Raw genomic sequence first — 26,746 nt, forward strand, 5'->3', positions numbered from 1 at the left:
CAAAATAGAAAAATCATCACTTTAATATGTGCAGCTACATGTGGATTCATTGGTTGTTGTATCGCTTGGTGATGTTTGCTGCAGATTGTGGACTTCTAAACACAACAGTGACTTAGCTCATTCTTTCTTAATGACATCATTATACTAGCACAGTCGAAATTATAGCAAGCTGACACTAGCAAGGACAAGATCTAGGAGAAAATACTGAAATGAATAGCAATTCTATTAGTTGATGCAGTTTTATCTGGCATGACAATTTTTAGTCTAGGTTACAGCTGCTTTAGTTTTTAATGAAACTAAAGCGAGAAGCAAATTCCCATATTTGCTTTCAGTTTGCAGAAAGTGTAAGGCACTGCAAGTGTCTGCATTATACAATTCTCTACCGAGCTTTATAAGGGAAGAATCTAATTTAGGGAAATTTAAATGTAAACTTAAAACATTCCTGTTTAATGATGCATTCTTAAACTAACTATGCTTCTAACGTGGTTTTTTTTTTTAAAATAATCACGAGAATTTCATAAAGCTTTCTCTCAAGTCTCATTTTCAATTTTATTCTCCTACTAAATTTTATCTTTTTTAATTATTATCATTATCCCTCCCTTATGTGCTTTCCCTTTATGTTTATTCTTTTTATTTAAAATGTAACTTTTTCCCCATACTTTCCTCTTGTCTCCTGTCTCGTCAAATTTGTTTTTTTAACCTTGTTAGTATCATCCTCTATGACTCTGTTTTAACATTGTATTTTATTATATTGTACATCGCTTCGAATTTAGATGAAGCGATTAATCAAAAACTTATTAAACTTGAAACTTGAAACTTGATGAAAGATACCTCATTAGGTCTTAAGAGGAACATTGGAGGCACCAAAGACTTCCTCCATAATTTACGCCACCAATGTTTTGGGGAAGGGTCCTTAACTTGTCAACAGAGCTGTAATACAAGTTCAATCTTTCGTCATTTGGAACTATAAGACAGGTACTCATATGCTGTAGTGTTAAGTATGTTAATAAGGCAGTTGAGGCTGTTCTCCAATATTTGAGAACTTGGGAAACTACTGAAGACAGATTTTATTTGTGGAGGTATTCTCTTGATTGAATTGAGATTCTGATTGTAAATGTTTTAGAAGTATTTTTCTATTTATCTATGTATGTGTTAGTTCTATGCTGATTTTGTACATTGCATCGGTTAAGCGGGTTAGAATTTTTTTTAAATAAATAAATAACAGCACACTGTACTACAACTTGCTTTGTTCCACAAATAAAACATCCCAACATAGTTGAGCGATTAATTTAGTAGTTCTGTCTAAATGTCATTAACTGCCACAAGATTAACGGTAGGTAAAACACAAAGTTGATGTGGAGGCAAGAGTCTTTTACCAGTGCCACATTCAGGTACTGTTTGGCCAGTGTCAGTAAATTTTAACTCATCTACGTAGTTGGATCCTTATTGTGCAGTAAATTTGATAACATTCGTTGCCTCTACAAAACTGTATCCATTATTTGTAATAATCATAACCATTCTCTGCTTTATTCAGTAAACTCTAAATACTGAATCAAGTTTTGCAGTGATGTTATCATACCTTTGGTGTCCTATTAAATGTTCACAAACTAGAACAGTAGATTGTTGCTGCAGGGTTCTTGTGTCAATCCAGTGTGCCATTACATTAAAGTAATTCTTGTTGTAAGTAATCCACGTATCAGAAGTGGTTCTGAATTGCTCCACTTGGGCCATTTCCCTTATAAGATTTTGCATCATTTCATGATTAAGTGGCCTTGTAGAATGCTTCTAGTCCATTACATTCTGTTCAGCTATAAACCATGATAGATCGCAATAAGTGGTGGATCTTCAGTGACACTAAGACAGTGATCTTCACTCATTTTTGAGTTGAAGCCACTTTGGATCCAGATGAACTTGAAAGAGAACCATCGAATATCTTCCCACATGAGGCCACAATACTGCTGACCAATGTATGTCAATAGCATCCACCCCACAAGCCCACCTTCAGATTTTTTTTTATTGAGGACGGTGGGCGTTTTCAAATGCATTTTTATCATATGCTGAAAAATGCCTTAACCTTCAAGCCTTCAGCTGTTCCTCTCATCCACATCCCCCTTTCCATCGTGAGCTTCAGTAGAGAGGCATGGAGTAGCAGAAAAAAAATCTGAATGATGATGAAGGCCAGCCCAGAGATCTCAAGGTGCTGCCATTGGACCCTGGGCCTTGTATGAAAGAGCATGGGATATTTATCTAAATATTTATAACATCAACAGGAGGACAGAAATACAACAAATTATAGAAGCAAGCAGCACTGTAAGTGAGAGGAAAAGATAGATTTTTTTTCTTTTTTTTCTCCTGTAAAGGATAGATGGAGGAATCATCAGCAATGTTCTGTAGTGCTTTCAAAGATTGACTTATTGTTGAAACCCTAACATTAGTGTGGCTGGCTGACTGACAATTTCTTCATTTTTCTCAGGTGATGGAGCCTCTGTTATGGTGTCTGTGCCAAGCCGTATGAGCATACCTGTGGCCTTGGCCAGTCAGCAGGCAGCAGTCGCAGCAAGGATGGCTACACTGGAACAGTTGAGAGAGAGATTGGAATCCGGTGAACCACCAGAGAAGAGGGCATCCCGTGTAAGTGAAGAAGAGCAACGGCTGCTTCAGCAGGCGTTCCAGCACAACCTGCTCAGCATGGCCAGACAGATTCCTATGAAGCTCAGAATCAATGGGAAGGGTGAGTTCTCTTTCCTACAGCATATAATCTCTGTTTACAAAGTGTGGTGAGCACGAGTCATTGCTAGAAGCATATTTGAGACTAAGTTAAAAAAATATTTAGAGGGGTATGCTATGTTGTGTAATAAGAAAGGAGTCCCAAGTTTCCTGCATGCTAGCTACAGTAGACAGGTTCTTGCTTTGTATCTTGAATAAAAGGGGGGTAGCTATTTCTCTGTTGTAATTGAACTCAACTGTTTCCCTTGCAGGCACCATAAGAACCGCCCTCAATAATTTACAGAAATCTCCCAAACCTATCGAAAACGTGTACATGGCAGATTTAACTAAATAGAATGATTAGTCTATATGTATTTATAAAGAGAGCTAATAGTTTCTCTAGAGCAGTGGTTCTTAACCTTCTTGGAGGTACTTCTTGGAGGTACAGTTTCATATGCGTGTTCACCGAATCCTTCTTTATTGGAAAAATAAAATATGATTGTTACAAATTCAAAACATAGGTATACAGTGAGGGAAAAATAATATCAATTTTGAAAACAAAAAAGTTCTCCTATATTTCGAATAATAATAACATAATAATGAAATTTACTGCAAATCAGTGTGACTTCTGCTGTTGCCTCTCAGAGACCAGTTCAATACAAAGCCGAGAACAGGCAGAGTAGCCTTTTCATCGAATCTTGCTCTCTTCACCTTGAATTCAGCGAGCGTTGTGTTCTTGTATTTTCCATCTCCATGCAGCTTAAGGAAGTGTTCCCTTAGTTTTTCCGGAGCTAGACTAGAATTACTCAACTTGGCATTGCAAATCATGCAATTAGGACGCTGACTCCCATCACGTTCCATTATACATGTGAATCCATATTGTACATATTCGTCCGACCACTTTCGTATTTTGCTCGACATAGTAAGGGATTAAAATATTAAGATGGGTATCACACGACGTACCATCACAACAGTTACAATTCGACTACTGTGCGCATCAAATCCCCTGCAGCACAGATAGGCCAAGCGATGTTGCGTGATCACCTGCAGCCAATTATGGACAAGCGGGGTGTATCATCACGAATCATAAGCGCTTCGGTCACGTTCAATCATCTATCAGTTAAATCACAAATTTTGATCAGGAATTGATTGATGTATATAAGGCGTTAGTTACAGATTGATAGATCAAGAAACAGAGTACATGATCAGTCTTGATCAAAATCACTGAATAACTGATAGATGATTGAACGTGACCGAAGCGCTATTTGAGTCGGAGGTGTGTTTTGACCTCCGCCGAACCCGCGAGACTGACTCACCGAACCCCTGGGGTTCGGTCGAACCCAGGTTAAGAACCACTGCTCTAGAGCAAGGGTTCTCAGCCTAGATCTTGAGACACACCTTTTCTGAACATCCACAGTGAATATGCATGAGACAAATTGCATGCACTGCCTCCATTTTATGCAAATCTATTTCATGCATATTCATTGTGGGCATCTGAAAACCTGACTGATTAGATGGTTTTCAAGGACTAGGATGAGAACCATTGCTCAGTAGTTCTCAGTCTTTTTCTGTCTTGATATTCCGAAAACAACTGAAAACCTGGCTTTTCTCTAGCATATAATAATCTCTTCTCCTGATTACATTCCCTCTTTTTATGCTTTGTAAACTCTTTCTCTTCTCTCTTCCCATATTTTTTAAACTCTGTAAACTTCAGTGGAGAAGATGCGGTATATAAACCTAAGGCTTAGTTTAGTTTAGTTTAGTGATACACCTGGCATTCATACTTATCATTACAGTTTTCATCAGCTGAAAAAAAAGAAAAATCCTATGTATCACGCCAGCTTCTTCTGACTAGGCAGCACAGAGAAGGACTCAAATGGCTTAACATAACATATCAGGTCTTATATACTGTATGTAACCAGTGGCTCAAAATGATTTACACACAAAAATCAAAAGGACATCACACGTCACCTTGAACCTATTTAGGCATAGAGCGACTCACAAATCGTAGATTAGATTAGAAAAATCCAAAATCAAGGAAAATGTCCACAAAAATTAGGGATGAACCACAGGTTTGTTAGTGCATATGGTCCATCTCAGAATGGTTTACACCAGGGGTGCCCACACTTTTTGGGCTTGCGAGCTACTTTTAAAATGACCAAGTCAAAATGATCTACCAACAATGAAATTTAAAAAAAACACAAAGCACACTATGCAGAGAAAATGTTAATTATCATTTATATACCGGGGTTTTTTCTAAGAGGTCAAGGTAGATTATGCAATGTCACCTCAGTAACAACTATACAAAAATAAATATACCCCCTCCCTTTTTACTAAACCGCGATAGTGGTTTTTAGCACAGGGAGCTGCGCTGAATGCCCTGCACTGCTCTCGATGCTCATAGTCTCCCTGCACTATAAAACGCTATTGCGGTTTAGTAAAAGGGGGCCACAGTGCAAAATATAGACAGCAGATATAAATTCTCAAAACAGGCACGTTTTGATCATTAAATTGAAATAAAATCATTTTTCTTACCTTTGTTGTCTGGTGATTTCATGAGTCTCTGGTTGCATGAGTCTGGTTGCACTTTCTTCTTCTGACTGTGCATCCAATATTTTTTCCCTTCTTTCAGCCTGTATGCTTCCTCTCCTCCAGACCTCATTCCCTCCCCCAACTTTTTATTCCTCTCTCCCTGCCCCCTCCCCTTTCTTTGTCCCTGCCCCTTCTTTATTTATGTCTATCTTTCTGTCTCCATGCCTCCCCTTTCTTTCTTTCTGTCTCCCCGCCACCCTTTCTTTCTGTCTGTCTTTCTCTCTCCATGCCCCCTTTCTTTCTCTCTCCATGCCCCCTTTCTTTTTTTCTGTCTGTCTTTCTCTATGCCCCCTTTCTTTCTGTCTGCCTGTCTTTCTCTCTCCATGCCCCCTTTCTGTCCCCCCTTTCTTTCTTTGTCTTTTTCTCCCTGCCCTCCCCCAAGCCACCGCTGCCGCAATCGTGGAACAGGCCACCAAGCCGCCACTGCCGAGTTCTGAGCTCTCCGTGCTTTCCGACGTCATAAAGAGGACACAGAAGCACCGAGCCAACCAGCCTTCCCTACCCGACATCAATTCTAACATCGGAGAGGAAGTTCCGGGCCAGCCAGGCAGCAATTGGCTGGCCTGGAACTTCCTCTCTGTTGTCAGAATTGATGTCGGATGGGGAAGGCTGGTTAGCCCGGCGCTTCTGCGTCCTCTTTATGGCGTCGGAAAGCAGGTAGAGCGTGAAAGCAGTGCGAGTCACAGAGCCCGGGATGAGCTCCACGATCAACTCGCATTGCCTTCGCGATCTACTGGTCGCTCCATGATTGACTCGTATTGCCTTCGCGATCTACTGGTCGATCGTGATCGACCTTTTGGGCACCCCTGGTTTACATTATAATTAAAAATGCAATCAGTAAACATAAAATACAAACTTGTACAAAATAACATTTCAAATAATTCATGCATCCAAATGTAAATAAATGAAACAGAGAAATCTATTAGGTACAAATCTAATGTAAAACTCAGGAGTTGAAATTAAAAATTAAGAAAAGTATTTAAAAAACAGCCATGATAGGGAATCACTGAAGGCCCCACCAGAGGTTTGAAGGGGCTTAAAAGAGGAAGTTTGGATAGAAGGAAAGAGGAGGAAGGTACTGTGTGCAATGAGTGTACTTCACACATAGATGCCACCTATAATTTCCCACATTCCAGTTCTCCTGCTGTATCTTGGAAAAGGAGAGGCTTGAATAACCTGCATATGTTCTCAGACAGAAAGGAGCTCCTACATACCTAAGAACCATTGCTAGTGGTTTTTTGATGCTGCAAGATGCTAAGAACAGGATCCATTTTGTGGTCTGGACCTGAGCATTAGGCAATGGTCACTTTTTTCTGTGCCACACCTGATCAGATTTGAAAGCACACCAATTAGGAAACACTGATCTAAAAGCCAAGAAGGGCTTTCTTTCTATATGCTTTGTGTTAGCAAGATCTCTTTGAATGTTGGGAGGTATTGGTTACCTTGGAGACAAATTGAAGTTATGATTAGGTGAAACCTTAAGTTCTTAAAGGTCACTTACTGTTGGAATGAAAGCTATTTCCAGTGTTGATCATAAAGCTCGGGGTCCCAGCATGCTCTGCCTCAGGACCATATTATAATTAAACTGAAGTTATAAACAACACTTATTGCTGGAATCTCAAGAATGATTGATTGCAGTCCTCTCAAATAGCCCTGTAACAGCTGGTTTCTCATTCTTCAGACCTTCAGGTCTATTTAATGAGAGAATGTATAACTTAAAAAAAAAAAAAAAAAAAAATTCCAGTTGCAGGTTCAGACATGGAGTTGGCATTTGTATGGGATAAGGGGGTGATGGTTCTTCAAATGTAGTTGTGTGGGATAGCTAACATTAGATAGCCATGTGGCTAGAAGGTGTGCCATTAAACAACTTTTTCTTGCAGTCGTATGCAGAGTTCATCTAATACTGTGTTCTCTTGGTATCTAAATAAAAAGAACAGATATCTGACTTTAGCCATTATCAAATGTGCAAGGCTGCCACATTTTCATTACTGTATATACTCTAATATAAACCAAGGTAACCTTTTTTCTGCAAAAAAAGATTGACTTGAATATAAACCGAGGTTAGAAATTTGGGTATGTGAGTGTCGTTTGTTAGGGATCATGCCATAAGTAATCAAGTTTCTGGACTTCTATCCCCACCAGAACACCTGGCCTCAGTCACATGTGCAGAAAACAAAAACAAAACCCTTTTCAAATACAAACCCACAAACTAAAAGTACTATCGTACATAAACGAAACCTTAATATGCTAGACTCTGCACACAGTACACCACAAGAGAAATAGAAAGAAATGCATTTCTTCCTGAACAGTCCAAAATATAAAAACAACTGATGTAAATTTTCAAAATTTATATATTTCAATCACTAAATTGAAAATAAAAACATTTTTTTCTACATTTGTTATCTGGTGATTTTATTTTTCTGTGCTCTTAACTCTGTTTCCAAGGCCTCCTTATGCATTTGCTTTTTCTTTCCTCTCCTTCATTTTTTGTACTGCATCCTTCTTTGGCACTGATTTTTATATTCAGGCTTCCATTTTTCTGCCTCCATCTCAAATCTATCTTTCCAACTGTTCCCCTTCCCTCTGTCCATATCACCATCTCTTCTCTCTCTTCCACTTCCTTCCATCCATTTGCACCATCTCTTCTCTCCTCTTCCATTTCCTTCCATGTGCACCATCTCTTCCCACGTCCATGTGCACCATCTCTTCCCCTTCCCTCCGTCCATGTACCACCATCTCCTTCCTTGCTTCTTCATCCACATACCCCCGTTCCTCTTCTCTCTGTTCCTCCCATTCAGCTTCTTCTCCCCTCCCCCTCTCCCCCCGGTCCCACCAAATGTTCTTCCATCTGGTTCAGAAGCCCCCCTCACCACGAAAACTACAAAGAGGTTGCTGGCGCTGGAATGATTCTTTTGAGCTGCCCGCAGCCTCCTCTTCGAGCGAATGGGAGCAAGTGAATTGATCACGCTTGAAACCCAGTTGGGTTAATTGTTCCGTATTCTGAGGCTTTTTTCACCCCTTTATAGTACTATTTAGACTCTCTAAATAAATAAAAGATTGTGATAATATAATGCCAAGAAATCTCAGCAGTATATAACTCCATGGTTGTTTTTTTCTAGTTTATATATTTTATTTCAGAGATACAGTCATGGGAGCATCTAAGACTTTTGGAGGCCTTCATTCTATATAACGAATGGCTTCCTCTTCATCAAGAATGACCTTGTATCCCAAAGGAAGCACTGTCTGTCCAGGCCAGTGGTTCTTAAACCCCCAGCCAGTTGGGTTTTCTGGATGTCTACAATGAATATTCATAAGATTGATCTGAATGCACTGTTTTTACTGCATAAAAATGAGGAGTGAGCATTTCTGTAAAAACCTGCCTTTTAAATCTCTCTTGGTAGATCCCCGATCAGTTCTGTTTTTAGGATATCCAGACTGAATATTCATGAGAGATATTTGCATGCATTGTCTCATTGAATGCAAATCTATCTCATGAATATTCATTGTGGATAACCTGAAAACCCTAGTGGCTGGGGGGGGGCCCTCATATAAACTGTGTAAAGAACAATGTAATCTAATGTTACAGTGTTAACTAATATATCAGTAATCTCAGTAGATTTCTATTTGGTATCAGTAAACAAAAGAATAACCATACTGGGGCAGACCGATATCCATCTAGCCCTGTATACTACTTCCAGCAGTAGCCAATCCAGGTCCAAGTACCAGGCAGAATCCCAGATATATTTTGAGGAATTTTGGTGTATAAATATAGAGACATTGTGCTAAAGAACAGTATTCATATGTGCATTACAAATCCTATTATTGTTAGAGATATGCTTAGTCTAGGTAGGAATGACTGCATCGTAACACTTTCTGCCCCATCTCGCTGCTGTTTGTACAGCTGATAGTGGCCACAGTGTTTCAGGAATTAATAGAAATTGATGCCCAGGATAACTCTTACTGTCTTACACTGAGGGATGATCTGCAAGAAGCAGCAGAGGTAGGGTAGAAGAACTTGCATTGGCAGAACATATATGTTGTGTCACCACATGGAAAACTTTGATTTTAAGTTATTTAAATCTAGCACCTTATATAAATACTAAGCTCACAGCAATTTAAGGAAATAAAAAATATTCTCCTTTTACTAAAAAGGAAGTGACTTCAATTCTGCTCAACAAAATATTATACCTTACTTCTTTTACTATTTATGAAGCAGAAGCTAACATATGTACTATATAAGTGGTAGTGATTTTATTAATAATTGTAAACTGCAATATATGAAATTAATAAAATCCAAATCAGTTCATAGCTTGCACAAATAAGGAGTGAGATGAACACTACTTTCACGTTTCTATTAGACCAGTCATTTTCTTACTGTTAAGCATTTAACTGTATAAAAGTTCTATTTTTTTGTCACTTCTAGCCTAGATTTTTTTAACTTCATTTTTAAATTAAGATTATTAAGATTTTGTTTTCCCACAGATTAGCCTTAGTTGTGTTGACTGGTTTCATGTGTTTCCCAACCTAAATTTATAAGCTATAGGATTATAGTGTCCTCTTCTGGCAAATGCAGGTAGTGCAGCAAACATCTTGATGGTCATTGTTCGTTAAACTGAAGTCTGGAAGTCTGGCTAGAGATGAGTATAAGTAGGTTGAGTGGCTTGTGCAAAGTCACCTAATATGTGTCAGAAATAAGGACTAAAATTGTGCCAGAATTTACCAGTTTTAGATCTGAAGACTTATTCCAGGGCTTTCAGGAAAATCATAAAGACCATTACTGTACAAATTCAAATGTTATATTATCCTTGTATCGCTCTTTGGTACAGCCACACCTCAAATACTGTGGTTAATTCTGATTGCCGTATCTCAAAAAAGATATAGCGGAATAGAAAAGGTACAGAAAAGGGAGACAAAAATGATAAAAGGACTTTTTTATGAGGAAAGGCTAAAGTGTCTAGGGCTCTTCAGCTTGGAGAAGAGACAGCTCAGGGGTGATATGATAGAGGTCTATAAAATACTGAGTGGACTGGAAAGGGTGACTCGCTTGTTTACTCTTTCCAAAAATACTAGGACTAAGGGGCATGCGATGAAGCAACTAGGTAGTAGATTTAAAACAAACCAGAGAAAATATTTAAACTCTGGAATTCGTTGCCAGATAATGTGGTGAGATCAGTTAGCAGGGTTTAAAAAAGTCTGGATAATTTCCTAAAAGAGAGATCCATAGGCCATTATTGAGATGGCTTGTGGAAATCCACTGCTTATTCCTAGGATAAGCAGTATAAAATCTGTTCTGCTACTTGGACCTAGCTAGGTACTTGGTTGGGACCTGGGTTGGCCACTGTTGGAAACAGGATTCTGGGCTTGATAGATCTGTCTGTCCCTTTATGGCAATTCTTAAGTTCTTATGTGTGAGTGTTCCCAAGCAGCCAAACCCCTACTGATCCCTTCAGCGCATTTTCCTTCACTGGAGATGTTAGATATGTTAGCATCAGCAACTCCATTCTTTTAAAAAAAAAAAAAAAGGTAAAGTTTTACTGCAATTGTCAATCTTTCTTTTCTTTGTCACAAGGAATTTTTTTGTCTTCCCTAATCCTAGGCCATGAAATTTTATTTTAAATTTTGCCACTCCTCTAAATCATAAGATTTTTGTCTTTAATTTTGCCACATCTGTTCTTATCATACCAGAAGAGCAAGCCACTGGCTTCAGGCTGCTTCTCCCTAAATCAAACAGAAGAGTAACCATCATTAAGTGTAACCCCCTTCTTAGGGTATGCCATATGGCAGTGTTTATTCAGTGCAAGGCCCAGGGGACAGTGGTAGCCTCTTTGGCAGCCCTCATTTCCTTTCTGGTTGTCTTTTCTTTCCTGCTACTCTGCTTCTCTATCTAGGCTTAGGACAGAAAGGAGAAAGTTAATGGTGGCACGAGAACATGCTTGAAGGACAAGGTTTTTCTCAATAGACAAGAGAATACAGTTGGAAATGGTCAAAACCTTGAGAATACTTCTCAATGAAGTCAGGCGCTACAAAACCAAGCTGAAACCGATAATGTGGACGCTATGTGGTCAACTCTGAAATCTACCCTACACGAAGCAACACCGCAGGTTAATGAACAAGCTGAAATCGATGGGATTAGGGGAAACACTAACTGCATGGATTAAGGATTGGCTAAGCGGTAGACTTCAGAGTGTGGTGGTAAACGGTACTCCCTCCAAAATGTCGGAGGTGACCAGTGGAGTTCCGCAGGGCTCGGTCTTGGGCCCGATCCTCTTCAACATATTCGTAGGAGACCTAACCTAAGGGCTTATGGGTAGAATATCATTGTTCACCGATGACGCCAAACTGTGTAACATAGTAGGTAAAAACACTTTGCCAGATAGTATGACACGGGACCTACTTCTGTTGGAGCACTGGTCATCGACTTGGCAGCTAAGCTTCAATGCTAAAAAATGTAAAGTCATGCACTTGGGTAGCAGAAATCCGTGTAGAACTTACACACTATACGGTGAGACCTTAGCTAGGACTAAGGCAGAACGTGATTTAGGAGTGATCATTAGCGATGACATGAAAACTGCCTATCAAGTGGAAAAGGTTTCATCCAAAGCAAGACAAATAATGGGTTGCATTCATAGAGGTTTTGTCAGTAGGAAGCCTGAAGTCATAATGCCATTGTACAGATCCATGGTGAGACCTCATCTGGAATATTGTGTACAATTCTGGAGACCACATTACCAGAAAGATGTGCTGAGAATTGTGTCGGTTCAACGAATGGCCACCAGGATGGTCTCGGGGCTCAAGGATCTCCCGTATGAAGAAAAGCTAAATAAATTGCAGCTGTACTCACTTGAGGAACGAAGAGAGAGAGGAGACATGATTGAGGCGTTTAAATATATCACGGGGTGTATCGAGGTGGAAGATATCTTCTTTCTTAAAGGACCCTCGACCACAAGAGGGCATCCGCCGAAAATCAAGGGAGGGAAATTTCATGGCGACTCCAGAAAATATTTCTTCACCGAAAGGGTGGTTGATCGTTGGAATAAACTTCCACTGCAGGTGATTGAGGCTAGCAGCATGCCAGATTTTAAGAATAAATGGGATTTACATGTGGGATCTCTAAGGGGGTAAAGTCAGAGGGGTGGGTCAATGGAGTGGGCAGACTTGATGGGCTTTGGTCCTTTTCTGCCATCATTTTCTGTGGTTCTATGGTTTCAGCGTGGCATTACCTTCAAGTTCTTGGGTTGATGGTGGCCTTGATAGAGGTGGTACCCTGGGTGAAGGCACATATACATCCCCTCCAGGATGTGTTGTCTTGGTTGCTTCAGAGAGACTCCCTGCAAGTTTCACTCCCTTGGACAGCAGCAACCCGAAGCAGCATGAGCTGGTGGCTCTGCCTACAGTCTCTAGCGAAGGGAATCCCGCTCCGGATCGATTCCTGGGTCATCCTAACAGTTGACGCTAGCTTGTTCGACTGGGGAAGAGGGCTCTTTTCAACTGTCACCCTGTTCAAGGACAATGGATTCCATCTCGGTAGACATGGTCTATCAACAGGCTGGGACTGTGAGCCGTTTGATGCTGCAATGACTACAGTCTTTGCTGGAGGTCAAAACAAACAGTCTTTTCCAATAATTCTACTTCAGTTGCTTATATCAACAGGCAGGGAGGTACCAGGAGCACTCTGATCTGGAAGGAGGCAAAAGCATTGTTTTGTTGGGCAGAAATTCATCTGCAGGCAATCTCTGTGCCGCATGTGGCTGGGGTGGACAATATTCAAATGGATTATCTCAGTAGACAGACATTAGACCCAGGAGAGTGGTTGTTGTCCCTGAAAGTGGTCCAGGCCATTGTGAGACAATGGTGTCATCTGATGTTCAACCTCATGGCACTTCAAAGAACAAAAAGGCAACACACTCCAGCCAAAGATGCGAACCCAGAAGTGGAGAGCTAGCCACCCTTGTTCAACCATGGCCAGATATCAGGCTATTGTATGTGTTCCTACCCTGGCCCATGATAGGCTGGGTGATTTTCTGAATAGCAAATCACCTGGGAATGGTAATTCTAGTAGCACCAGATTGGCCCAGGCACCCATGGTACATGGATCTCATTTGCCTGCAGACGGGGCAAAGTTTCAGACTTCAGGTGCATCCAGACTTATTCTTGCAGGAGCCAATTGCACTAGAAGATCTGGAAAGCTTTGGTAATATGAGCCCTAACAGAAACCTTCCCTTATGGATCTATCGGTCAAAGCAGTCTTCTTGGTTGCAATTACATGTCAGAAGAGTCTCAGAATTGCAGGCACTGTCCTGCGGAGAGCCGTTCCTCAGGATTATGAAAGTGGGAGTGAACTTGCTTACAGTTCCCTCCTTCATACTGAAAGTTGTCTCAGTGTTTCATGTCAACCAAGAGGTTAGACTGCCAGCATTTTATCCCACAGGGACCAAGAAAAAAGACAAGGTCTTAAAGTTTTTGGACATCCAGAGAGTTCTCTTGCATTACATTACCTGGAGGTGACCAATGAGTTTTATCTCTCGGATCATCTTGTCAAGTTAACCATTAAGGCAAGATGAGGCAGACCTGCTTCCAAGGCCACTTTCTCTAGATGGATTCATAGTGCTATTCTCTGCATACATGGATTGCAACAAACAATCTCCTGTCTCGTTGAAGGCATATTTGATAAAGGGAGTGGCCTCTTGGGCGGAAGCTCAGGCAATTCTATCTGAGGAAATTTGTAGATCAGCAACCTGGTCCTCCCTTTATACCTTCACCAAATTCTACAGGGTGAACATAGCACAGGAGGATGCCTCTTTCAGGTCCTTAGTACTATAAGCAGGCTCATCTATCCCACCCTAGAATTTGGGGACTGCTTAGGTATATCCCTATGGTTCAGCATGCTATCCTTATTGCACTGAAAAAAGCGATTAGGTTCTTACCTTAATAATATATTTTCCAGTAGATAGTGCCTGCTTTCTGACTCAAACTTAATAGTTAGCACCATAGCTAAGATTTCACTGTCAGTCAGACTTTTGGATTAGGAAGAGACTGTATATCGAATTATTATAAGGGAGGAATGTTTGAGCTCCATAAATGTTCAGGCTGCTTATTTTTCTTGGCTTCATTGTTCTTTTCAGAGGCTGATTAATGTTTTAACTACATTAATGTTTCTTCATTGATAACAATTTCATCTGAGCATATCAGACACCTTGTTTTGGGGAATTCTCCAAATCCCTCCTTCCCCTGTCGGGCTGTTGCCAGCTTTGGTACAAACTGAAGGGAACAGCAGAGACTGGAGAAGGAGGAGGAGTTGAAAAGCTGTGATTGACGTATGCTTATGAGCACAGATGGATAACCCTATGGTTCAGCATACCATTCCTATCTACTGGGAAAAAAATATCAAGGGTAAGATAAGAACCTAATCTCTTTTTCCTGAATTCATTTTGTTTTGCAGTCAGGCAGAGGAGTAGGTAAAAACATAAGACTTCTCACATACACTTTCAAACAATATAAACTTTAAACTCAAGGAAGGCCTGTACACATCATAAATAAAGGCCTAAAGCTGAGCACACAAGAAATGCACCTTGCTTCTTCAGCATGCTAAAATTCAAACTTTAGAGTATCCCCTTAGAGCCAAGCATGTTGATGCTGATGTAGAGTCAGTGCCCAGAGCCTATTTTAACAGAATAAAGGTTGAAGGTAAGGATGCTTTTCCTCCCTCAAAGTATCAGATAGCCTTGATTCTCCAGAAGATGGCTTTTAGGCCTTATATATCTTCGGCACTAAGGCTGTCATTCTGATAATTCTGTTTAGTACATCCTTGCTCAAAGAGAATAAGAATAATCCTTTGTCCCTGCTTATATGTTAAAGAGTTCTGTTCTAAAAATAAATTAATCTATCTTCATGGATCCACTTTTGCTTTAGCAGGAATGGATCTCCCTCTGAAGATCTGTCCTACCTCCCCTCCCTTTTTTATATAGAGAATAGCTAAGATCATAATTTTTTGAGTTGCCTCGTCAGACTCTCTTTAAATATCTGGATTTCCTCTAAGGGTTGATGACTGTGTCTGTTGATCTCTTAGGATAAATAAGAGGATGTGTAACATGTTACATATCATATTTCTTTTTATAAGAAGTTGAATACCAAATTCTATGTCCATGTAGTCTAAGCATTTGATGATCCCTAGGAATTCAAGAATTTATGCCATGGGTTTCCCACTCAAACCCTTGAGCGGAGCAGGCGCTGCTGCACTGCTTTCAAAATCCAGCCATCCAAGAACATAGTGGGATGGATGATTGCCTTAAAATAAAAGCTTTCAGCCCTACCTTTCGATTAATTTCTATAAAGCATTTTTGAAGACTTCTTGCTTCAGAGAAAACACTATAAAATAGTCTTAAATTTATTTTTTTTTTAAATAAAATAGTGAGTGTGCAGATGAAGACAGCATAACTTAAAATGACATTGACCTTAGGGGCCAACATCATTTTGATAGTCTATAAGTACCCCCCATCATGACAAGTTCAGAGAGGACCAGTATATAGTATGGTCTGTGGCCAGTTACAAACATGGAAGTTATCCCTTCCACTTCTTTTTTTTTTTTTTAATAGTTTCCTCCCAATCAACCAGTCAAAGCTTTGCTAACAAAATGGAGAGGAGCACAGGGTCCATAGCTGTTTTGGAGTTCCCATGCATTTATCCAGAAAGCTCTGGAACTGATGTCAGTTCTGCATTAAGCACAGTCTAATGACCCACTTCTTTTGCTGTCTTTGGTTTAACACATGTTACCAATAAGCTATTTTGCTTTATATATCATTCTGTTGCAAAATAATTAATAAAGTACATTTTCCTGAATCGGTCTAATCGTTTTCTCAGAGAAGTGCCTTTGTCTGTGTAGTGAGCAGTGTTCCCTCTAAGCGGGCGGGTGTTGTGAGCAAACTTTTTTCACCGTGAGCCAAAAATATCGGGCGCCAGCAAGTTATGAGCCAACTCGCCCGATTCTCCTCTCGCCGCCCTGCCATCTGCCGTACGCCTCTTCCGATCGTGCGCTGTGACGAGAAACGTGTGCGCTGCGATGTAATATTTTGTGCGCCAGCGCACGCCAGCGCAGCTTAGCGGGAACACTGGTTCAAATGGTTTTATTTATTTCCCCAAATTTATTTTTGTTATACGCATTGAAAATATTTGATATTGCGTTTAAATCAAAATCTCAATAAACTTGAAACGAGTGCCCGTGAGATTGTGGGAGGGTTAAATACTCAAAACTTAGAAGTTTTTGCTACGCCAGCTTTCTGGTATCTTTACATACAGTGGCGTACCTAGCATATGTAACATCCGGGGCCCATCATTTTTTGGCACCCCCCCCCCATCTGTAAGAAAAACATGATTTTTAGTAACAAACCACACGTCACACATGAGTACCTAGGAAAAGGCAGCATCTTACATATTGCAGTGAGCAGTACATCAATACACCCATTGTAAAACTAAACAAGCCAGACCAGCACAGATCAATCCTACACCGTCAATCCTAACAGAAAACCATGTCTTTCGAACACACAGAACACAGAAAACACCTTCGCCTAGTAAGGAATATGTAATCACAAACTAACCCCTCCCTCTTTTACAAAACTGTAGTGTGGATTTTAGCTACGGAGGTAACAGCTCTGATGCTCATAAAATTCTGAGCATCAGAGCTGCTACCACCAAGGCTGGTGCTAAAAACGCTTCACAGTTTTGTAAAAGGGGGGATAAAATAAAAATACATAGACAAAGGTTAAATTGAACCAGCAAGAAGCTGGACTCTGCATACAATGCTTCACAGAAACAGTGACACATGTCTCCTAAAGCAATAAATAAATAGAAATTTTTTTCTACCTTTGTCTTCTGTGGTTTCTCCTTTCCTCATCTTCTTGTAACTCTCTTCCTTCCATCCACTGTCTGCCGTCTCTCTTCCCCTATATGGCATCTTCTCTCCTTCTATGCCCCTTCCAGAAACTGTATGCCTCCCCCTTCCATCTCTCCTTTCACCCCATTGGTCTGGCATCTCTCTCCTCGCCTTCCCTCTCCCACACCTCTCCTCATAGTCTGGTATCTCCCCTTCCCTGATTCTCTGGCATCTCTCTCCTTTCCTTTTCTTCCATCTTTCGCTCCCCCTCCATGCTCTCACATCTCCCCCTTCCTTTTCCCTTAGACTGGCATACCTTCCTCCTACGCTCCAAGCCCTGGCATCTCCTTTAATTCCCTCCCTCATCTTCCTTCTCCCTCCAGCTGGGTACCGCAACACTCTTCCCTGCAGCTCTGCACTTCCCCACAATTGCCATGCTTCGGTTCCTCTTCTTCCTTCCTTCCTCCCCCCCCCCCCGCGGGACCCTGCGGCACCATCAACTCTTACTCCCTCTAATGTCGGCCCTGCAGCTCCAGACTTCCTCGCACCTTCTCCCCTCCCCCTTTGGATCGCTATTATTTTAAATGTTATAGCCGCGGAGCTGTATCCATCAGTGGAGATGTCTAACCTCGGCCTGCCCCGGAACTCTTACTGCAACAGTGACTTCCTGTTCCTGCCTAGACGGGCGGCTGCTGCAGTAAGAGTTCCGGGGCAGGCCGAGGTTAGACATCTCCACTGATGGATACAGCTCCGCGGCTATAACATTTAAAATAATAGCGATCCAAAGGGGGAGGGGAGAAGGTGCGAGGAAGTCTGGAGCTGCAGGGCCGACATTAGAGGGAGTAAGAGTTGATGGTGCCGCAGGGTCCCGCGGGGGGGGGGGGAGGAAGGAAGGAAGAAGAGGAACCGAAGCATGGCAATTGTGGGGAAGTGCAATCCCCCCAATGCGTCCCCTTACCTTACCGACGCGTGTGTGCGCTGTGAAGAGAAACTTTGCGCTGCGATGTAATATTTTGTGCGCGAGCACAGGCCAACGCAGCTTAGCGGGAACACTGGTAGTGAGGTGTCTGATTTTCTTGTTTTTTGAGCTTGAGTATGGAGTATTCAAGAGAAAGTATCTGGTTTTCACAGCATCCATTCCGTTATGCTTCTAATCCAGAATCTCAGAGGCAGGAGATACTCAGACTGATGTGTGTCTAGGTGATAAATAGGCTCAGGCTCTTCACAGTCCTCTTGAAGAGAGCTTGTGCTGCATAGACTGGAATAAGAGTGTGTTGAAAAATAGTACCAATCTGTATATGTTTCTTGTCACATAATGAAGCAATGCTATTTTGTGCTTTATTTTAATTTTCTCTCTTCCAGCAGAAGATAGATCAGAGGCAGCAGTTAGTGCATCGCTTGGCAACATTGGAAGCATTAATATGTCCATTGAGATCAATGGCACAATGTACACAGGTATGGAAAAGACAACATTGCAGACACATTTCTTTCATGCAAGAGCAGGAAACTTGTGAAAAAGCTTGTAGACTTGTACAGATTTGAAAAGCTATATATTCTGGTAAACTTATGCACGGGGATCCTTTTTTCTTTTTTTTTTTTGGGGGGGAGGGAAGTGAAGTTAGGTCAGGGGAGGCAGTAATGCAGATAAATCTGTTTTATCAGTTGTTTTACACAGACAAAAAAGACACAAATCTTTTTTGGGGGGTGGGGGTAGGTTCAATTTTCAAAAAGAAAATCTACTCTAATCAGAATTTTTGAATCACACTTATCCAGTACAGGTTCAAGGCGATTTACAAGTTAAGAGGCCCTTGCAGTGGTATGGGGAAGTATAATTACATCACATTGAGGAGGAAGGTTATGTAGTTGCAGGTAGCTATCAGGTAGGTAGATGTAGGACAGATTTACCATAAGAGGGCGAAAAAGACGAAGGGATGAGGAATTAAAATATCATAGAAGAAGGTTATATACAGTTACATGGAGGAGACAATTATGAGGAGGATACAAAAAAGGACAAGAGAGGCAATGGATTGTTGCCAGTTCCGAGTTTGGAGGGCAGGCACAGTTACTGAGTTGAAAGGAATTTTATCAAACAAGTATGTTTTCAGTCTTTTCCTGAAGGTGAGGTACAGTAGTTTGACTCTGTTCTTATAGATGTTGGAATGTCATTCCAGATTTGTTTGTATATCACTCCCTTGTATGAGAGGATGATTAGCTGGTGAGTGTTGTTGATTCTTGGTGAAGTGAAGAAGGAGCTGGAGAACAGGTGGATTATCTGTTCTGAAGAGTTGGTGTTATGTTTGTGGTGCAAGATACAGGAAAGTTTAAATAAAATTTGAGCATTTACAGGCAGCCGGTGAAACGTACGATAGTAAGCAGAGTTCTATTACGTCCCTTCCAAATTCTATATGCTAGGGTATTCAAGCCCAACCTGCAATCCAAGAGTTGCAGAAATCCATACACTTTTCTGAGCACATACTCCACCCCCTTAGCCTGAGAGCTAGAAAACATATCCAGTTACAATTTCTTTTTTTTTTTTAGTTTCTTTATTCATTTTTTCATATTACAACAAGTGTATCAGAAAAATACATATAATCTTTTAAACACACACTTGATTTTCCTTCATGAATACTTTAAGTACAATATATCATATTTATATTCATATTTTTATGTTTTAGAAAATATGTAAATCATTTAATATGTATGACAAATATAAATAAATAAAATAAGCCCCCCAAGCCCTCCCTTCCTATTTCAGAAAATGCCCAGTTACAATTTCTGCAAGCAATCCATGCAGAAGTCTTTTGCCATTGCTCTGCTTCTTTTTCTTGGTTGTTGTCTATTTTTTTGCTTAAAGTTCGTTTCTCAGTGGTTTCAGTGCTTTGAGACCCCCTTCTCGGTGGTCCCCGTCTGAGAAAAGGATACAGTCTAGACTGCTGCTTCACAGAAAAACTCTGGTGGATCTGTGAAGCCAGCCTGCAATGTACCACCCTTACTAAACTCAGGGTCCTTCCCCTGGGAGTTTGCTAGCCTGCTGACCTTATCATGGGTTTTTAGCGCAGGCTGTATGCATCTGGAGTGAAACCCACCCGGGTTTCAAGGCGCAGGCTGCTGAGTGCTGCCCTAAGAGTCTCTCTGTGAACAAATTTCACCTGATGTCGGGAGGGTATCGTTGTAATTTCATTCCTCCTGCAGGTGTAGTCAGGGATCCGCAGGTTCTTCCTCCCAGAGATATTGCCTGGGCTACCGCCCTCTTCACAACAGTTCAAATTTCAGGCGTCCTCGGGCCTCAGGTTCCCGTGCAGCGGCTGTGCCCAACAAGCACTGATTATGCCAGGGGTCAGGCCTCATATCAGAGGCCGACTTCTCAGTTTTATCCAGAGTGGGCTCGTGTTGCATCAGATCAGTGGATGCTAGCCATCCTTTGGGAGAAGCACAAGTTAGACCTCTTTTGCCTGCCTCAGGATTTGTTCCTGGAGTCGGGCTGGTCGACCGGAAAAGGAGTCTAGGGTCCACGATACTCTGCAACGTCTCTTAGACACCAGAGCAATGGAACCCGTTTCAGAACATGAATCAGACTTAGGCAGATACTCCTTATACTTCATTGTGCCACAGAAAAGCTCGGAGAATTGGAGACCCATTCTAGATCTACATCGGTCAACCGCTTCTTGCGGATTCCTCATTTCCGCATGGAAACTGTGCACACAGTGCTAGCTGCTGTTTCTCCAGGAGAGTTTTTGGCATCCTTTCATCTCACAAAGGCTTACCTCCATATTTCAATCTACCCGGAGCATCGCATATTTCTGTGTTTTCCATGTTCTGCAACAGCATTTCCAGTTTGCAGCTCTGCCTTTTGGCCTCGTGATGGCACCCTGCACTTTCACCAAGGTACTGGTAGTTGTGGCGGCCTTTCTCCGCTGGCAGGGGGTCCGGTTCATCCTTTCTTAGACAACTGGTTGATCCGGACTCCATCTCGTCAGCAGTGCGAAAGTATGGTGGTGTGTCTGCTGCAGGCGTTGGCAACTTCAGGAAGAGCTGCTTAACGCCCTCCAAGTCCCTGAAGTATCTGGGCCTTCTCTTTGACAGGGTCTTGTGTTTCTTCCCAAGGCACACTGATAGAAACTTCAACAATAGATCAGAGATCTCCTGGACCGTTCGGCTACCAAGGCCCGGCATTATCTGAAGATTCTGGGGTCAATGGCAGCCTCCTTGGAGATAGTCCCCTGGGTTAGAGCACACATGCGCCCTTTACAGGAATCCCTCATCTCTCGGTTGACTCCGCAGCATCATCCCCTTCAGATGCCGCTCCCCTGGACAGAGCCAGCTCACAGCATCTTGAGCTGGTGGCTTCAGTGGGGAGTTCTCTGCCCCGGCAGGTTTCTTCAGATTTCAGAGTGGATGACTCTTATGACAGATACCAGCCTGTCAGGTTGGAGTGCTCATTGTGGGGGGCCGCTCCGTTCAGGGGCAGTGGACTCCTCGTCAGAAACATTGGTCGATCAATCATCAGGAACTCCAGGATACTCATTCTCAAGCCCCTTCTGGGAAGATAAGCAGTGCGAGTATTCTCCAACAACACCACGGTGGCATAGTTCTTAATACCTTAAACTGCAAGTGTGCTTTGGCACATTTCCTGGACTGGCTAAATAAAGCCTTATAGGAAATGCTCACAGCTTTTTATAGATTTTGACCCTAACAGACTTGACAGTTCCAGCTGCCAAAAGAACTATCTCTACTTGCCTGGCGGACTGTATCTCCTTTGCATATACAATGTAAGGGCCATGGCTGCTTCATTTACTTATCTCCTCTCAGCATCTATTGGAGACATTTGTAAAGCAGCTACTTGGTCCTCTATCCATATTTTCACCTCTCACTACTGTTTAGAGCAAAACTCCAGAAAAGATGGTTGGTTTGGGCAAGCAGTTCTGCAGAGTCTTTTTTTTTTTTTTAAATTTTGAGTGCTAGCTTTCCCTCCAACCCTCCTGGGTTTCACCAGGATCATATTGATATATCCATTATCCTCCTCATGATCCTGGCAGCTTGGGAGTCCCACATGTGAGAATATTATGCCTGATTGTCCTCAGAGAAAGCAAACCTACTTATCTGTAGCAAATGTTCTCCAAGGACAGCAGACATATTTCTCATAACTCGCCTACCTCCCAAGTATCCAAGTTTATTTAATCTTTGATATACCGTTTATCAAAAACATACCTAAACGGTTTACAATTATCAGAATATTGTTAAGATAAAACATAAATTTAAAAGTAAAAAGTGGAGGGGACGACAAAACAAATAGACTTACTAGAATAAAAAGGAAAAATGGGAAATGGTAAGAGCTTAAATACAAAGAAAAAATAAAATCTTAAAAGGGAGGGAAGAAACGGAGGGGCTGTAGCACATCAGGATAGGGGTCACTTCAAAAGAAGCGTTTCAGTTTGGTACTTCATAGTTGGCTTCTTAGCATTATTACTGAACTACAGCTCTAGCAAGCCGACATTGGGCAGGAAGGCACCAACATGCACACGGTATGAGCATTGCCTTAAAATTTAAAGTGATAGTGTCCGTGGATGACGTCACCCACATGTGAGAATATATACATGCTGTCTTCGGAGAACACTTGCTACAGGTTAAGTAACCTTGCTTTTTTACCCCTCCTTTGATTATGATATCTTTTGGCAAAGGGATCCCACTTGTGCGACTGATGACATACTCTTCAGAGAAATCAAAATTGCTTACCTAAAGTTGGTATTCTTTGAAACAGATGTTCAGTAATCACATGCATCCTCCTGCCTCTCCTGTTTGGAATTGTTTACCGTAGTTAAAGTGTCAGACCTAATGGGTGCAATTGGCTTCAGCAACTTAGTTAAAAGCCTTTTAACCTTTTCAGTCAGATCTGAACAGAGTTCAGCGCTGAGCAGAATTTCTTGACCCCCAATTGTGAACCTCATGAACTGCTTTTTAGATTGGAGAACACTTGTTATGTCAGCAACTTGTCATGTTGTTAGGGTAGCATAGAGGATGCTTACACCTCTGCTAGCCCTGCTGCCCTTATCTCTGAATCGGTAAAAAACTTAAATTTCTTTTTTTTTTTAAACTTCTTTATTCATTTTTACATCAATCAACAAGTATACAATTTTATACAATATAATATACAAAATCACTTGTACATTCTTAACCATAAATCTTACAAATTTATAGAATATCCCACCCCCATCCCCTCCCAATTCCATAATTCAATCATTACCATATGATATCTTTTTTCATTATATATTCATTCCTTCTTGTAAAGGTGTCTAATCATTTAAATATGTCATTAATGGCCCCCATATCTTTTTAAAATTATTATAATTCCCATTCTGTAATGCAAGAGCTTTCTCCATTCAATATATATAACACACTGTATTCCACCAAAACGTAAAATTCAGACTTGTATAATCTTTCCAGTTCCTAGTTATGTGCTGAATGGCAACTCCTGTTAATATTAATAATAATTTATTATTGGACACTGAAATTTGACTTTTATATTTCATTGAAGTACCAAATAAAAAAGACTTAAATTTCTATCACTGGCTACTTGACACCATAAGCTTTATTTTCACTAAAACACTTTCATAAATAAGTTGTTTTCTTCTTTTCTTGTAATACAGTCCTTTGCTTGCTTTTCAGGTGTGCTCTTTGCTCAGAAACCTGTGGTCCAACTAATCGGAGCATCTGGCAGCCAAAGTAGTAGCAGCAGCAGCAGCAGTAGCAGCGGCTCACATTGCTCTCAGAGTTCTACCTCTTCGAAGGGTACAGTCAATGCTGAGCCCTCCACTAGCTGGTCTCTCTAATGAGCAGATGTCAGGAAGCTGCTTCTTCTGGGACATAACAGAAGGAGAGCCCAGTAGGCGGTACACACATTACCTCATCTTCAGGAACTTGCTTAGACAATTATCCAAGACCACTTTTTGGAACTTTTTTAGGGGCCCTTCAGTGACATTTAACATCTGGGCCCCAGTTAAATCCACAGAGGCATTTTGCATTGACTGGTCCTCTGACAGTATTCGTGCAAAAAAGCAAATCTTTTAATTTTAAAAACAAAGGCACTGTAGACAATGTAGAGAATCAGAGTTGTTAAACAAGCACCCTCCTGCTCCTTAATTGTACACTGGGGGCTTTTCATTTACCTCAATCCTTTTTTTGGGGGGGAGGTCAACTTGATTCTTAGGGACCCTGGAAAGCATTCCTGTCTGCTACAGTTTAGACTGTTTGTATTCTTTTTTTATTTTTTATTAGCAGGAGGTTGAGTCTGCTTGAGGGTGGGGGAGCCCTTGACATCACAGGATTGCCAGGTGCATAAGAATGATCCAGGGCTAGCCAGCCAATGTAGGCAGCTAAACCCCATGGAACTATGAGCTGTCTTTGGGAAAGGTTTGTTTGATAGCCGCTGTTGCTATGTCCTGACACACATGGTAGCTGCATTCAATCAGGGATCGTGTAGTCTTTAAGGCCTGGATGCCTAGAAGATATGACTGATGCATTGCAAATGGGGGGGGGGGAGGGGGGATAAAGGGCTGTAAATGGTAACCCAGTGGGTGTCTTATCTCACCAGTAAGTAGAGTATTGACAATCCAGTAGCCTCAGGGCATTTCAGAGATTTTATTGTTTTTCAATGAAAATATTGTTATTTTGGAATTGTGTTTTATGCCAGATATTTTAGAATTGGGGCCCTTCACAGGTTAGTCTTTACTGAGATTCACTTTTCTTTTCTTTCTTTTTTTTGTGGTGACAATGCTTATGATTGGCTGCAGTAGTTTGAGCAACTGCACCTTGTTGTGTGTTCCGTGCCCTTCACAGTTTGTCTCTGGGCAGGAGCCTGGTTGACTCAGCGACACTAAATTCTTGATCCAGTAGTCACCAGGGCTGTCTTGAGACTTCATCCCTTGCAGGTGGAGGGAAGACATTATTTCCCAGGTCAAAAACCACCCTCATGAATATCACAAGCATTCTAACTGTATCAAAATTCAGAAAGACTCATTTTGTGATCTGTTCAGTGGTCCCAAAGGCCTCTTCTACTGCTGCTAAAGTGAAGAAAATCTGAAAGCATGGAAGCCACTATTTAACTAGCCCTTACTGCGAAGGGTTCCAAACTGAATTCCCTTGCATTGATTTTTCATTGGGTGAGTAAAATAATTAAGATCCCGTATTCCTTCTACTTTTGATTTAATTGTTGAGGATCTATAGTTGCTTAAAATATTTGAAAGCTCCTTCCACTAAACACCGTTATGAATTTTACATTCATCAAAGCTTCTTGCACTCCTAGGATGCATGAAGAGTATGAATACAGCATGGAAAACTTGAAGCGTAGACTAGGGGAATGAAAGTTTTTTTAAACAGGGCTTATAACCATGAAGAAAAAAGGATGAACATATAAGTAGTAAAATATTGGAACATAAAGCAAATGGGATCAAGGAATAATACCCAAAGAAGAATCATTCAGCCAAGGAACCCCACAGGCTTATGTGTTAAACATTCTCAATGGTACTGCCACAGTGAAGGGTTTTTGCTTTCATTCAGAAGCATGTGCATGAAGTCTATAGAAGGAAATAGAGAGGTTTTGCATTACAATGTAAACAAATAACCACTTCTGTTTGTACTACAAGCTCAATATCTGGGCATTACTGATATATGAACATTTCTCAAGGATGGAAGGAAAAATGTCTTTCTACATCCATTCTGCACACCTTCAAGCTCTGTCTTTTAGCTTAAGCCTGAGAGATGAAATCAGTTCATCTGTGGTAAGTCACATGAAGACTTCAGTCAGAGTTGTCATTGTCTGTTGTGCATTGACAAGATTCTATTTTCATATATGGACGGCTTATATTCAGCTGCTGATTGAGGCTAGTATTTGGCATCTTTGTATTTATCTAGCCACAAAATCCTACTGGAACATTTGTGATACTACTCTACAAGCCTTGAATTTACATGAGTATTATTCCAATGTTGCCAACCTGATTGATGATACGAGGGTCATTTCATAAATAATGCACACTATTTTTTTTCAAATTTACATGTTTTATTATTTTTTCAAGTATTTCTTTACAATCCTTCAATGTAGTCTTCCTGCTTTGCAATGACCGAGACCCAATGTCCGGGAAGCTCATTCCATCCAAGACACCGTTTTAGTTCAATTGCCGAATGGCTCAGGTACCGGCGGAAGAAAGCTCTAACAGAGATGCAAAATGATGTCCACGCATAGGTTGTTTCAACTTTGGAAAAAGGTCAAAGTCTGGTGGTCTCATGTCTGGACTGTAGGGAGCATGAGGTAACACTTCCAAGCCATATTCGTGTAGTTTTTCAATGACATTCCCTATATGCGGGCGAGCGTTGTCATGAAGAATGAGTGGCCCAGCCAAGAGCAACTGAGGTAGGGTTTTGTGCCTTTTTCTGCAAAAAATCACGATAATACACTGCTGTGACACTTCTTCCACATGGAATTTTGTCTGTAGTGATGATGCCTTCGTGATCATAAGCAAAAATCATCATTTGTTTGACTTTTGATTTAGCTCATCAAAATTTTTTGGGTCATAGGGAAGATGGAGCTCT

The 26,746-nt window shown here is 41.1% G+C and overlaps 1 protein-coding gene across 8 annotated transcripts in view; it reads left to right on the plus strand.

The window, feature by feature from the left end:
• ARID3B (AT-rich interaction domain 3B) overlaps nt 1-26,276 on the plus strand; it is a 120,552-nt gene extending 94,276 nt beyond the window's left edge. For 7 of the 8 annotated variants that reach the window (XM_033919458.1, XM_033919463.1, XM_033919465.1 and 4 more), the window contains exons 7-9: nt 2,474-2,731; nt 18,527-18,619; nt 23,828-26,276. In XM_033919458.1, the coding sequence (XP_033775349.1) occupies nt 2,474-2,731; nt 18,527-18,619; nt 23,828-23,991 (515 nt within the window). In that variant the 3' untranslated portion in view covers nt 23,992-26,276. The remainder of the gene's footprint in view (nt 1-2,473; nt 2,732-18,526; nt 18,620-23,827) is intronic. The other variant, XM_033919459.1, reaches the window with a different exon arrangement.
• Nucleotides 26,277-26,746: the final 470 nt, after the last annotated feature.

Source organism: Geotrypetes seraphini, chromosome 14 (genome assembly GCF_902459505.1).
Source record: "Geotrypetes seraphini chromosome 14, aGeoSer1.1, whole genome shotgun sequence".
Taxonomy (NCBI): domain Eukaryota; kingdom Metazoa; phylum Chordata; class Amphibia; order Gymnophiona; family Dermophiidae; genus Geotrypetes; species Geotrypetes seraphini.